We start from the raw sequence: 14833 nt of genomic DNA on the forward strand, positions 1-14833 counted from the left end.
GGTTCCCAATAAGCTTACTCTACAATAATAAATCCAAGAAGCTGACTTTTGAAAGCCAAAGAGCTGAAACAGACAAACTATCTGAAAACCATGCAGTCACCTGTAGCTGCAGGCTGGACGGGGGATTGGACACCCTTCCTCCCTCCTGGTGGCCCATCCATTATTCTCTCCATACCAGACCAGGACACAGATCAATGTTAAGACCCCCTTTCCTAAACCGAAAGCGACCTTTTTTATTTTCACTCACTAATCCATAGACGCCTTTCAAATGGCACAAATAAAGGCGGCTGCATTTTGTTCTCTAAATCAATTTTCTCCCCAGCCATCAACTAGATGTTCCTGCACAGAGAAAGAACAGCCCTTCCCTTCTAATTCAAAAATCCATACTGCCACTGCCCTTGCAAACTGCTAAACAAGCAGTATCGGCAAGTCACTTGTGTTCTGTAATATATTTACTGCAAATCCCAATGGCTCACCTCCTAATGCAGTTTTCTATTGTGTCTGTGTGTGTCAATACACTGGCCGGTCACCTTACTTGTAAGGGGCTCTGCGAGGCTGTTTGCTCAAGGCATCAAGAGGGCGCCGCGGACAGACAAAGGCTGTGTTTCTGGAGGCCCCGGCCTTGGAGAGCCTCCTCTGCACGCTGAGGTCCTCAAAGAGGTTTTCTTTTCTGGTCCTTCACACCCCTGCACCACCCACGGCCTCTGAGACAGCTTCAATTCTCCACCAGGACAGTTTCCACTCACGCAAAGCTCAAAATCGCAGTCCTTTTGCACCATGACTTCCCAGTTTCCACCTTACCACCACTAAAGCTGTTCCTCCAGCAAATACAGGGATAGCATCTTAAAGGTGCCTTTTCAAGGGCCAAAAGGTAGGAGGGCTTAGGAAGTAAGGGGCATCTGGCTTTTCTAAGTCTAAACCTCTGCTTTAAGGTGACAGCTGAAAAAGCAAGCAGCCTAACACCATGTAATGGTGGATCACTTAGTACAACCACACCAAAAACACAAAGGGCAAGTCTAGGAGGCAAATGTTATTAAAAAAAAAAAAAACAAAAAAAAACACCTGTTCGGATGGGATTCTTGAAATGTCCCTGGAGAAACTCCCCCTTTCGTGTGCATCAGTCTAAAATGGGTTGGGTTGCTAAAAGAAAGGCTTGAATTTTTTCTTTATCTTTTGGGGAAAGGGGAGGGCAAAAGCTCTGTGCAAGATATGTGACATATTACATATTACATATTACATATTACAATATGTTACTTTACAGATTCCTGGTATCAAAGAGGTAGGTATAAGACAAGGTGTTCACTGTACATTTCTTTCTCCTTTTCTGTATATTTGAAATTCTTCATAATAATACATTTGTGGGGGAAGAGACTCTGTAAAGACTAGAAGTAAATAATGTGTATAATCAGCATTATTAAGAAACTGACTAAGTCAAGGTCAGTGCCTTTGGAGAAACTTGTAACACAACTTATCTACAACATTATTAGTGGCTGTGGTCATCCTTAGGAGATAAGCAGTGGTTCCTGGGCAGTGATGCATGTACCTGCTGAATTCACAAGGAAACCCAGGCCTCAGCAACATGCTACTTCTGCTTTTTCTCTCTTTCTCTTCTATTACAAACCCAAATATATTACTAAAATTAAACTCCCCATTAAGAAGCTTCAGTGGGAGTTCTCACTGTGGCACAGCAGAAATGATTCTGACTAGTAACCATGAGATTGCGAGTTCGATCCCTGGCCTTGCCCAGCAGGTTAAGGATCTGGCGTTGCCATGAGCTGCAGTGTTGGTTGCAGACTCAGCTCGGATCCTGCATTGCTGTGGTTGTGGCTAGGTGGGCAGCTGTAGCTCCGCTTCAACCCCTAGCCTGGGAATCTCCACATGCCGCCAGGTGTGGCCCTAAAAAGCAAAAAACAAACAAACCAAAAAACAAGCCTCAGTGGATATTTGACTGTAAATCACTTTTCCAAAAGAAAAACAACAGAGCAAAAGCAATCAGATACGATTAAAACCATAATCCTATATAACACCTAGTAAAATCAAATAGATTTCATTCTTAACTTTGGCATAAGGATCCATACTGGTACTCTAGATTTAGATTTTTAATCTGGATGCCATGGACTTGCTGGAAGATCTTAAAATGTCCACACACAACCAAAATTGTTGGGCAAAGCAATCTTAGGTATAAAAATATGTTTGGTTTTTGGCCAAGCAGCTTTCAGCTGATTTTCATATGGGTTCAGGATCCCAAACATTTACAATCACCACTCTACCTAAGGAGCACCTTAAACACTACTTAACAAGTGCCTCCTCGAACTCACTGGGAAGCAAAGTGGCAAATCTCAAACTCAAGCCTCAAGCAAACTGCAACCCTGCTGAAGAAACGGGAAAAGCCACATGAAAAAACATTACTACAAAACTTAGAGCAAAAATAAGCCATGTGACAGCCCCCTACTGGAGCTGACACGGAAGGCCTTCATGTAAACAGACAGTGTTGGTACTCGAACTATACCTTGAAGGATAGTGAAAAAGGCCATGTGAAGTTTGACAAAAAAGCCTGGACTTTTAAATAAACAGAAAAAACACAAAACATCTTTTAGGTACAAAAAAGAGAACTTTAGTCCATTTGGCTGGATTAAAGGACCGGGAGGGAAGAGGATGGAGGTGGCCAAGAAAGACTGGCATGGACAGTAATCAGCAACAGACAGAGGCTGTGAGTGATGGCCAAAGAGGCAATTACTAGAGTGGGAAGTCACAACCATAAAAAACAGGCATAACTAAGAGGCCACAAGACCCAGGCCCCTAAAGAATTCTGCATGCACTCCCTTCCATTCCAGGGCCAGCTTTCCAAGAGTGTTTAAAATGTAGACTAGGAGTTTCCTTCGTGGCTCAGCGGTAAACGAACTATGAGGAGCACTGAGAACATGAGGACTTTCATTTAACCCCTCCATTAAAAAAGTCCATTTATTATATATGTACACAATCTATCAGTATAGTAATACATTTATAGAACTCATAAATTCATAAGTAAACATATCTGGCGATATGTTTTGAAACTTCTTGACAAGCTGCACAAAACACTGCAGACTAATAATCTAGTTAGATCAGGAATGGCGCTGATATCAAACCTGGTCTAGAGCCACACGTATTTCAGCCGTGTAACAAATTGCATGATGGGGACATGCAAGTTCAAATTTACTTACATTCTCAAAAACAACTGATTCCACTTTATCCAGTGAATAATGCCTATCTAATGAGTATCTACTAGTACACTGGACATACTACACCACCCCTTCCAGCATTCACAGCTGTGTACACCCACCACCCTGAGGAGCAGTACTTTCACCGTGAACAGCAGTTCTTCTCCATTTGGCAAGTGAAAAAAATTAATTCAATGAACAGAATTCTTCTAGTGTGTCCTTATACCTAAAAAAACCCTTCATCCTACCTTTTCTGGCTAACAAATTTTATAGTCAAAGAATGACTATGTAGCCAATGATACTACTAGAAAAAACAAAAAAAAAAGTGTCGGTTATACCTAATTTGAAAACATGTAAGGGAAGGGGGTAAGCAATGTTTTCACAGTTATGATTTTATGCTGCCTCAAAGCAGGCAAACAGAATTAAAAACTCAGTAATTACTAAAAATTGAAATGTAAAATAGTGAAATATAAAATAAATTATTTTATAAAATAAAATAATGAAATATAAAGTAAGTTATTGCATATAATGAAATAATGAAATATAAAACGAATCATTTTAAATAATAAAATAATGAAATCATAGGGTATTTGATAAAACTTTGTGTCAAACTCTTGGAGTTTCAGAAAAATTGTTATGGTGACCAGGTGATCTATAACTAGAGCAATTCCATAATCATCGTGGTTTTGCAAACCATTTTAGAAATAATTTTTCTTTTTTTCAATTTTAGTTTTTATTTATTTATTTTGCTTTTTTTTTAGGGCTGCATGCACAGCATGTGGAGGTTCCCAGGCTAGGGGTCAAATCAGAGCTACAGCTGCTGGCCTGCGCCACAACCACAGCCACGGCAATGCAGGACTCAAGCTGAGTCTGTGACCTACACCACAGCTCACAGCAACACCAGATCCTTAAACCATTGATCGAGGCCGGGGATTGAACACCCGAAACGTCATGCTTCCTAGTCGGATTCGTTTTTGATGTGCCATGACGGGAACTCTCATTTTTTCTTTTTAACCAAGGGAATGGCAATACATGAATATCTTAATCTATGCTAAAATGTCAGTGTAACTTTTTTCCATTTTTTAGACCAAACCATGCCTCAGAAAAAAATATTAGAAATCTCTCCTATACTGAGAGCCCATTCCTACACACACACACACACACACACACACACACACACACACAGTCTCTACTTCAGGCATCAAGACATTATTCCTGGAACAATCCTATGGCACATTTCTTCCTACAGAATTCACTGATCTCATTAACGAGCACTATTTTGAAGCTACAAATGTCTAATCTTGCCAAATAAGCCAACCTCCTAAAACAGCTAGCTAAAGTTTAATTAAAAACCATCACACCAAACACTTTCCATGAAAGGTCCTAGTTCTGAGAATTCCAGTTTTTAACAATCTGAAGCAACAGTAAGCATCCGGGAACGGAAGGGTGGCAGGGGACACGGACACCACTGAGTCAATCAAGCATTAACGACAGCCCAGTCAGTTTCTCGGTTTCCTCCAATATAACCCACTTCTGGAGACCACAAAAGTTTAATAATAGAAGAGGTAGAGACTCGGATCTAAGGAAACTTAAAATGGTGCCAAGAGCCAGTAACTGAATATACCTTTATTTTTTTTTTATTTTTTATTTTATTTTTTTTTATTTTTTTGTCTTTTTCTTGTTGTTGTTGTTGTTGTTGCCATTTCTTGGGCCGCTCCCGCGGCATATGGAGGTTCCCAGGCTAGGGGTCGAATCGGAGCTGTAGCCACCGGCCTACGCCAGAGCCACAGCAATGCGGGATCCGAGCTGCGTCTGCAACCTACACCACAGCTCACGGCAACGCCGGATCGTTAACCCACTGAGCAAGGGCAGGGACCGAACCTGCAACCTCATGGCTCCTAGTCGGATTCGTTAACCACTGCGCCACGACGGGAACTCCTTTTTTTTATTTTTTATTTTGGTCTGTCTTTTGCCATTTCTTGGGCCACTTCCTCGGCATATGGAGGTTCCCAGACTAGGGGTCGAATTGGAGCCATAGCCGCTGGCCTATGCCAGAGCCACAGCAACTCTGGATCCGAGCCGTGTCTGCAACCTACACCACAGCTCATGGCAACACTGAATCCTTAACCCACTGAGCAAGGCCAGAGATCGAACCCGCAACCTCAGGGTTCTTAGCCGGATTCATTAACCGCTGAGCCACAACAGGAACTCCTGAATATACCTTTAGTGTCACTAACACACAAAAAGACTTATTTGAATATTTGCTAGAAGAACAGATTTTTCCTTTCTGTGTTTCTTAATAAACACTATTTGGAGGAACATCTTAAGCCCTCTGGACACTCTTTGCAACTGACACACACAAAGTGCTGAGTTCCAAGGCCTGGCTGGGATGCCTTCCAAGGGATGAGTGCCCTCTGGTGAAAGGCCCTACTTTAGGGCCTGCCTAGTCTAACCCTCTTCACAGACTACATAACCAGGGCCAGGCCACTTGTTAGCAACTCACCGATGTCTCTCAATAAGTGACCTCAACCAACTACCTCACCCCAAGGTTGGTCCTACAGATCATCAGAGCTCCCATGGGACATCCCCCTCCCTGAAAAACAAAGGGGAAGGGAGGGAGGCTCTCCGACCCCACACTGTCTCTCTGGTCTCCCTTAACCCTATTCCCAACCCTGTCACTACATAATTGTTGATATTTTGTTCCATGTGGATTTGGGGGATTTAATTTTGATTTTTTGCTTTTTTTTTTTTTTTTTTTTTTTTGCTTTTTAGGGCCACACCCAAGGCACATGGAGGTCGCCAGGCTAGGGGTTGAATCAGAGCTGTAGCTGCCAGCCTAAGCCACAGCAACTCAGGATCCAAGCTGAATCTTCGACCTACACCACAGCCCATGGCAACACCGGATCCCCTACCCACTGATGGAGGCCAGGGATCGAACCCGAATCCTCACCGATACAACTGATTCATTTCTGCTGCACTACAATGGGAACTCCTAATTTTGAATTTTAAAATTACTCTTTATTGGCATTCTTTTGTGATGCAGCTGGTTAAGGGTCTGGCGTTGTCACCATAGTGGGCTAGGCTGCTGCTATGTCAAGGGTTTGGTCCCTGGCCTGGGAACTTCCACATGCCATGGGAGTGGCCAAAAAAAAAACACTGTACATTTTGAGTGGCAAGTTTTTTGACACCTCCCTTAAATTCCATGCCCAAGATAAGTGATTTACTCAATTCACCCTAGTCGAGGCCCAGGATAGAAACCCACAACTAATCCAGCTATGAAAGGGGTCAGGAGGGTGCTGGTTAAGGAGTGAGGCATCCTCCCTGCTTGTCAATGAAAAACAAAGGCTAATCTTGCATCTTGGAATCTAGGCTCTAAACACACAGAGAGCTTTATCTCTTAACTCCTACTTGTAAAGGACAGGCCTGGCTAATGAAATAAAGTGGGGGGCTACTCCAACCTTGATGACAGCTACTTTCTTTGTATTACAAGGTGGAGCTTAAAGCTAAGTGCCTATACTCCAGCTGATCAGTTGCCATTCTGAGATACTGACTTAAAACACACATGGTTAAAAACAGGAAGAAAGGTAGAACAGACAACTAGCAAGTCAAATCTCAGGAACTAACCCACAGGTGAATTCCTAACAGTTTCACCTTAACACATTTAAACACTACTAAACAACAATTTATTTCTCTAAAGAAACTTTAAAGCACACATCAAAACTGTGAAAGCAGTTTCACTCCAGAATTTATATGGTCTGAGACAGGGTGCTCGCTGAAATATCACACAGAGTTTGGAAAGGTTCAGCTCTCATCTACTTTTTTCTTTCTCCTCTCCTTCCCCACCCTACAATCAGGATTGCAGAATACTTTCCTTCCAGAGCTAGTCCTTTCATTTATTTTTAAAATTCTCCACTGCTCTAGAGAGCCCTAAGCAGTAACTCTCTGCTCTAATACAGCACGGAGAGGCAAAGTAACTGATCAAACTTACTGCATTGCTGAGTCTCAACCAGGAGTCCTGACAACACACTTCAGATTGTCTTTGATTCCTAGGCATATTTTAACCTGCAGAGAGTATTGCTTGGTTGGTTACAACTATCTACCCATGGCTGGTCCCAGAGACCAATCAGTACTGCTGATTTTCCTAATTCTTAGAACATGCACCTTGCAGGTGGTGAAGCTGGTCAAACTAGACAAAGAACAAGAACAGGAGGGAAGTCACTGAGGCAGACTTGGGTCTGCTAAGCACAGGTCCAACGGTGAATCCACCACTGGCCTTGTTTTCCAATGACAGCAGGGTGGGTAGAGTCAGGGAAAAAGCTCTGGACTGGGGACCAGGTGATCCAGCTTCAAGCTTCAATAGATGCTTGGCCCTGACAAGTCCCAGATTCTGAGCACATGCCCAAAGCAAAACACCTAGCCCATCTACTCCACAGGATGAGGCAAATCGCTTTTGTCAACTGTTAAGTGCTGTACAAATTCATGCCACCGACGACAACTTACGTCATGGCCTTATCAGCACGCTGAAAAGGTATACAAGTGAGATAAATAAGGCTTACATATGTATTTACAGTGCAGCTTGTTCCCCAAAATATCAAACGAGGTGCACCACACCACGTGACAGAAACAAAAACTTTAAATATCACACTGACAAGCACACTAGGCACAGGCCTCAAAAATTAGACTCACATGAACCTGCTATTTTCATGTAGGTAATGTGGTATCAGAACTGCTGTCTTTCAATAGAAGTCTCTGCTTCTCTGTACAGAGAAATCAAGAGTTTATAAGACCTACCTAGAAAGAGGAGGACAGGCAGGATTCTAAAAAAGATTCGAAGAAAAAAAAATTGTCTCCATCCTATAATGAAAGATTTCAACATCCATTACCATCCTGATTTCGTTGACTTTTGGGTAACCAGCCACAAATGGGAGCAGAGAAAGTAAGAGGAAGGCTTATCAGGAAGTGTTGACACAACATAAACACGGACTGTGGGCACCAAACCAAGTAAGGAAACCACAATTATACCATTCTTGATGTGGACGCACTTCCACTTTAAAACTTCCAGCCGGAAAAGTCAGTGGTGAGATTTGACACTGAAATCTCTCAAACTCACTCCGACAAAGCCGCTGAAAGGTGGGGAGTAGAGCGGTCGTCACATTAGAGACAAATCTTAACAACATTAAAGTTTCCCCATCACTGCATTTTTTTCTTTTTTTGCAGTAACAAAGATGTTGTCAGAAATGACAATTTTTTGTGTCCCCTGATGATGCCTTGCTAGCATTTGGTTATAAGCCATAAAGCAGGACTAATTTCAGCCTGTCAGGAGTCTCACTAATGCCCAGTTTCCCCCTAGAGAGAATTCCTGTCAAATCTAATGAGAGCTGCAAAGGCCCTCTCTACAATATAATGAGCACTTAGGCCATGCTGGTGATCAGGCGGCAAAAAGCATCAATTTGAGCCTGGCTACACCCTGGGGGCCAGACGTCACCAGTTTTAATAAGAATTATGATTACTAGCTGCACCAAATGCCTCCTCAGAACTTATTATTAATGTGTGACATTCAGAAGGATGTTTTTCAAATGTAAGGCCACTTTAAACTGAATTACAGCACCGCTCTGCACACCACTCTAGTTAAGGGTCTGTCAGCATTTACAATATAAACTAAATTTCAGGGGGCTTAATATTCTACTACGAAGAACCCTACGTCTCTCAGCTTTTCACATTTTTCAAATTACTGAGCCAATTATACACAGCATATTATTAATGCACAGTGGCTCATGGACAGACAATATATACCCACAAATGCCCAGTGGAGTACAGAAACTCATTAGAAAACTATTTTCACACCATGGGGTTCCTGACCCTCCTCACCCCTTCTTCCTTCTTCCTGTGCGATAAAGAAGAGGTCACTCCACCAAGTAACCTACAGGAACCCAGAAGAATTTCACACCTCTCTGTAGTTACCCCAATAAATCCAGCACCAGCCTACAACATCACAGAGGTGGGGCTCCCTTGTATGGCGTCGTGAGGTTATTAAACCCTTTGAGGTTGTGAGTGTAAGAGAAAACTCAATCTCCTCTTATGCTTCCAGAATATGTGTTAGCAAAAAAAGAAAAATAAGTGCCCTTAGGGTAACTTTTTAAGAAGTGGCAGGTCAGAACTCTTCAACCAATTTTATTTGCATAATTCATTTAAATGACCACAGATCTTCTAGCTCAATTACTACCAACAAGTTACAATTGCCTCAATCAGGCACTAGCCCTTTAAGCTCTCAGAAACAAAAGCACAAACCCAACATAAACTAGGCTACCAACTTTGCAAATCAGAATAAAATCAGCACTTTTAAAGACCCAATTATACCGTTAATGAAAGGTCCCGAACATAACCAGCTTCTTCCAAACATATATCTGAGAACAGATCTAATGTACACGATAACATTACAAAATCTATGATGAATTAAAAATCAAAGAGCCCAGAGTTACAAAAGCAGAATTCAACTCTGAAACACACTTGCTTAATGAAAGTCTTTGAATATGAGGAAGATCTGAAGGCTGAACTAATCAATTTCTCCACTGTGCCCCAGCCGGTCAGCCATGCTCTTTAATTTAATGAAACAAGGGTTTGAGATGAAATAGCACATATACATCAAGTAAGAATTGTATTGTTGCACTTTGAAATGTGTCCAACTGTGCAACTTCATCTGATGATAATTTTTTAAGAGGCAATCGATTTCTAAAAGACTTATTGTACCGGAGTCTTGATGAAAAAGTGAATGTCAGCATATCTCCAGAATACTTACACCCTGCCATTAATGCTTTCTTTGGCAGACAATGACTACTCAATCGAGGGTCCTTTGGGCTGAGCAATCATTTAGCTTTTCTTCTCTTATGAGGTCCTTAGTGCCTTGTTCCAGCTCAATACTCTTTTTATACACCATTATAGTAGCCATAAGTGTGAATTTTATGGGAACTTGCAAACTCATAGTCATAGCTCGAGCTTTCCAGTCACTAATCTTTTCATGCTTTTAAAACCACCAGGACCGAAGAGACTCCCAACATATGCTGTGGTCATAAAAGGATGCTTTTTTCCCCTCTAAACCTTTATCAACTGAGACATTTTTCAAAATGATGTTTGCTAATAAGCCACTAATCCTGAGTGTCGCTTTTTGTAGCCCCAAAGCATAGAGAGAACCCCCAGGTAAATCATTTACCTGTATAACCTGAATAAAGAAACTCCGGAAGACCTTTCTTTCCCCTACAGGTCCACACTTCTTTCCAAATCAGCACAAAAACATTAGTTATTCTGAACTTCAGAACTCTACAGGATACCGAGATCTTTCAAGAGAACAGTGTATCCACACAGAAAAGTCAAGCAGAGCCTCAATTCCTATGTGCCTATAAACAGGCTAGTTTACACTTCCAAAGCACCTCTCATCTAGTAACTTAAACATTCTACAACTATTAAGAAGCAACTCCTGCTGCAGAATACCACCACCAATTCGCAGGAAGGGAAACCAAGGCTGAATAGCGGCATATAAATCCCCCCACTGCTGAAGTCAAAGCCAGTACTATAAAATCATGACTTATTTATCATTTCAACTTGAGATTTAACTAAAGCTTACCTGTTTATGCATTTCTATGTTTAATCCATATGACATTTCATAATACTGTAAAAAGGAAAAAGAACCAAGCATTTCATTAACTCATGTTTTGCAATGCTCAGAACACATATTTGTTAATATTACATGGAAAGGAAAAAGCTTAATCTTTGATACCTACCATCACGTAGTGCCTCTGCATTTCTGTCTTTTCACTTGCCAGTTTCTCACATTCCAATTTAAGGCTACAAAAACAAAACAGGCAACTTAATGTAAACATTATGTCACTTGTTTTAACATCTGCCTCACATATTTGCACTTCAAGTAAAAACACAGACCAATTTGGAAAAGCCATAAACTATCTAGGTAAACACCCAAAAGCTTTGTCCTTGCATTTAATAGGGAAAAGGAATACAGTAAACAGTTCAGGGTATCCACTAAGCAACTATTCTTTTTCTTCTAGGTGCAGACCTGGTCTGACGCCAAGAATGAAAAAAATCTGTCAAAACCTCAGATCTACACAGAAGACTGATTTCTCCTCGTGGTCATCAGTTCACTCCTATTTCCTTCCCGGAATCAAAGTTTGGTGCCCTGGACTCCACCAAAACCTAGCCTTTGTACAACCTTCAGTTGAAGGCACAGGCTGTACTATCTGTGCCAACTCAAAAAGTCTCTAAGTTTGAAAATTGTACCTGTAAAGTTACTTCTACAATTGTTGTTTCCTTTTAAAACCTTTGTTTTTAACTCCCTGACCAAATAGGTCACGTAACTACTGCAATTAAGTGGGATGAAGTCCTCCCTACCTGATAAACATGGTGTGGGCAGGTATGCGTCAAGCTCTAGAGATTATTATCTTCAAGTAGACAAAATGTCAATAATCAGAAAGCCCCTGACAAAATAAGAAAATTCACACCCAAGTATCTGTGTGCTTTTGCTCAAGCACAGCAAACATAAAACCTGTCATTACACAGTCATTTCTTAGCTCTAATCACCTAAGACTTCATAGAAACAAAGGAAGAAACTAACATTTCTGCAAAATCCACTATGGACAGAGTGCTTCACAAATAGTTTTCATTTATAAATTTTCTGAAGCAGGTCTCTTCATTAGATAAAGAGACTAAAGCTGAGATGGACATAAATGGGACTCAAATCCCTTGTGCTACCCAATGCAACCCACAATGAGGCCAAAGCAGGTGAGCTTTACCCTACACATATCCACACCCTCACTAATGATAGGAACAGCTAAAAGCAGCTACCTTTCCATAACGGACTTTGTCTCAAAGAACCCAATTCTAGTATGGCAAACAGCGATTTCAACACCGGCTCTGCCTCCCTGAACCTGCACTCCAGAGCTGGGGCATCGATTGAACCAAGATTTCAGCTCAGCCTGTTGCAAAATAAATAAATGAAGTGCAAATATTGACAGTTCTCATGCAACTCCTAAATACACGAAAAAAGGCTCCCTGGAACAGCAGCAAACGGGCAAAAGGGAAACAATGGGAGGAGGAGGAGACAAGAGAAGAGGCGGCCCAGGAACAGCCAGGAAAGTGGGTAATGTGAATGACAGGTCTTAACTGCGACTCCACACGCCACCGCCTGGACGCAAGTACTAAGTACAGCCACCGCCGACACTGGGATGGGCGACCTGGGGCAGGGCGCTGCCGGGGCGACCACTCACCGGGCACGGACGGACACGCACCTGTGATACTGAGCCTGCAGGAACTGAAACTCCTCTTTAATCCGGTCCAGGGACTCCGGGATAGTGAACTTGAAGGGCTGGCCTGCAGCCTGGTGCGGCGTCTAGAGACGACCAGGGGGACCGGAGGACCGGGGATGCGGGCGGAGGGATAAAGAAGTAAGTCAGAGGACGAAAGAGTGGGTGGGACATAAACAAAAAATGAAGTTAGAAGTGGAAGAAACCGGAGCCACGGACTCGAGTTTGCCCTTCACTATGGGGAGGGGGAAGGTGGACCTCCCCAGATCCGAAGCTTCTAAAATGGCTTGGAGCCTCTTCTAGCCTCTAGGACGAATCGCGTTAAGTGCGAAAGGGTCACCTGGTTGAAGGGATGGGGGCTCCCTGGCGGGCGGCCGAGAACTGGGCCAGACTGTCGCTGTCGCCGCCGGCCCCTCCCTCACGGGGGCGATAATGACCCCAGGGACCAGAAAAGAGAAACAACTCTTCCCGTTCCCAGAGCCGCCGGGGCCACCTCCAGCATTGCTGGAAAGGGGGCCGCATTGACATGTAAATAGGCAAGACGAGAAACAAAGGTGGGGGCGCCCTACTCGCCTCTGGGAAGGGGGAGGATGTGTCTGCTGGAAAGAAACCCCAGTCTCTCCGGGCGCCCCCACCCGCCCAGTCTAGACCTCAAGTAGGAGGGGGCACAGAGCAAACGGGGAAATTTAGAGTTTCAGCCCACTCCCCAACCCAGGAGAGGAGGGCCCTCGACCTCCCAAGCCAGGGGCTCGGCCAGAATTCAGCACCCACCCATCTCCTTACCGCACAGCAAGAGCGCCTACCACCCCTCACCACCCTGTCCCCCACTCAGCCAGCCAGCCGCGCCTCACCGGGTGCCGGCTCTGTGGGAACATCGCTCTGGCGGCGGCCGCGGCTCCGTTCCCGGGCAACTCAATTCTCCGCTCAATTTCCAACTTTAATCCCGCCGAAGAAAATTAAGCTGAGAAGCCGGGCAGAAGCGGGAAGTGCGGGGGGTGCGCTGGCCACGCACGCAGGCGCGCTCCGCTGGGCGCAGAGGCCACTCGGCGCCCAGCAGCTCCTGTTCCCGCCGGTGCGGGCTCCCACCTTCAGGGCCACATCACAGGGCACCCCGGGCCCCGCTGCACCTAGAACCTGCGGGGCGCCGCCGGCGCCCGGGGCCGCACTCCAAATCGCGAGCCTGGGCCGCCGGGGCGAGGAGGTGGGGGCGCGGTGACTCGCCGCGCTCCCCTCGGCGATCCGCCTGTGCCGCACCCGTCCCGGGCAAACAAATCCAGGCGGGTTGCTCTCCACTGTTCTTCTCCTGGTCCGCCTCCTAGCCGGGTTTTCCCCGCGGCGCCAGCAGCCGGGGAGGTGCAGGTGGCAAGCGCCCCCGCTAACCCCACAAAACAAATGTGACGACGTTCACAGCCGACCCCTGCAGGTCCGGGAGGCGCCCAAGACCGGGCGCTCGCAGGGTCCCTGGAGGCGGCGAGGGGCGAGGTCCGGGCCCCAGCGGAGGCTCCGTGTCCGGCGCTCCGCAGGCTTAACCCGAGCGGAGGAGCGCGGGATGACGACGAGGTGGGCAAAGTGTGGAGGGCGCGCCGGGAGGCGTCTCGGCACGCCCCGTGCGGGCCGCTCTTGCTGTTTTCCGCGGTTGTACAAACCCTCTTGGCCCGACGGGGCTACTCGGCGGAGAGTAGTCCCGCAGCCTTCCGCTGCTCCTCGACCCCTGGGCGCATCCGAGCAACACGGCCCGCCCGGCCACTCCGGACCCCTTCTTCCGAGCCTCTCCGTCAGCCCTCTTTCTTTCCTTCTCTTCTCTACCTCTCCGCAAAGGGCGCTCCAGCCCGCTCCAAAGTTCTCTCACGACCCAGGGAACGACATCCACTCGATGGTAGGGAAAAGCGCAAGAGTGCGCTCCGACGCTTGGCCTCCTTACCCGGCAGGCAAACTCCGTGGGCGAGTCCGGAGTAATCGCCAAGGGCCAGCGAAGGTCCGGGCTGGTGGCGAGGGAGCCGCCCGGCCGTGCGAGGGTGGGGGTAGCGCAGTCAGCTGCCTCAGGGACGCGGGGCAGAGGGTGCCCGCCGCCGCTGCTGCTCCTGCAGCCGCCGCCGCTCCCGCCGCCGCCGCCCGCGCCTCTCGCGCCGGTTACATTAACACGCGGTTTCACACTCCGGAGCTAACCAGCGCCGGCCCCGCCCAGCCCTGCGCGGGCGGGGGCGAGAGCGAGGAGCTGGCGGGGTACGTGGGCCCGGCGAGTGGAGAGGGGGAGCGGGAAGGCCCGCGTCAGCCAATCGCATGCGCCAGGCCCAACGTGGGGTGGTGACGCGTCACCTCCCCAAAGCC

The 14833-nt window shown here is 45.8% G+C and overlaps 1 protein-coding gene across 6 annotated transcripts in view; it reads right to left on the bottom strand.

Moving 5' to 3' along the window:
- The window catches only part of LOC125120087 (transducin-like enhancer protein 1), a 92345-nt gene extending 77715 nt beyond the window's left edge, over positions 1–14630 (bottom strand). For 5 of the 6 annotated variants that reach the window (XM_047767827.1, XM_047767825.1, XM_047767824.1 and 2 more), the window contains exons 1-4: positions 13357–14630; positions 12491–12591; positions 10973–11036; positions 10816–10860 (exon numbers count right to left, since the gene is read on the bottom strand). In XM_047767827.1, the coding sequence (XP_047623783.1) occupies positions 10816–10860; positions 10973–11036; positions 12491–12591; positions 13357–13380 (234 nt within the window). In that variant the 5' untranslated portion in view covers positions 13381–14630. Of the gene's footprint in view, positions 1–10815; positions 10861–10972; positions 11037–11594; positions 11662–12490; positions 12592–13356 lie in introns of those variants that run through there. The other variant, XM_047767826.1, reaches the window with a different exon arrangement.
- Between the last annotated feature and the right edge of the window lie 203 nt (positions 14631–14833).

The sequence above is a fragment of the Phacochoerus africanus genome, chromosome 2, assembly GCF_016906955.1.
Source record: "Phacochoerus africanus isolate WHEZ1 chromosome 2, ROS_Pafr_v1, whole genome shotgun sequence".
NCBI classification, from domain to species: domain Eukaryota; kingdom Metazoa; phylum Chordata; class Mammalia; order Artiodactyla; family Suidae; genus Phacochoerus; species Phacochoerus africanus.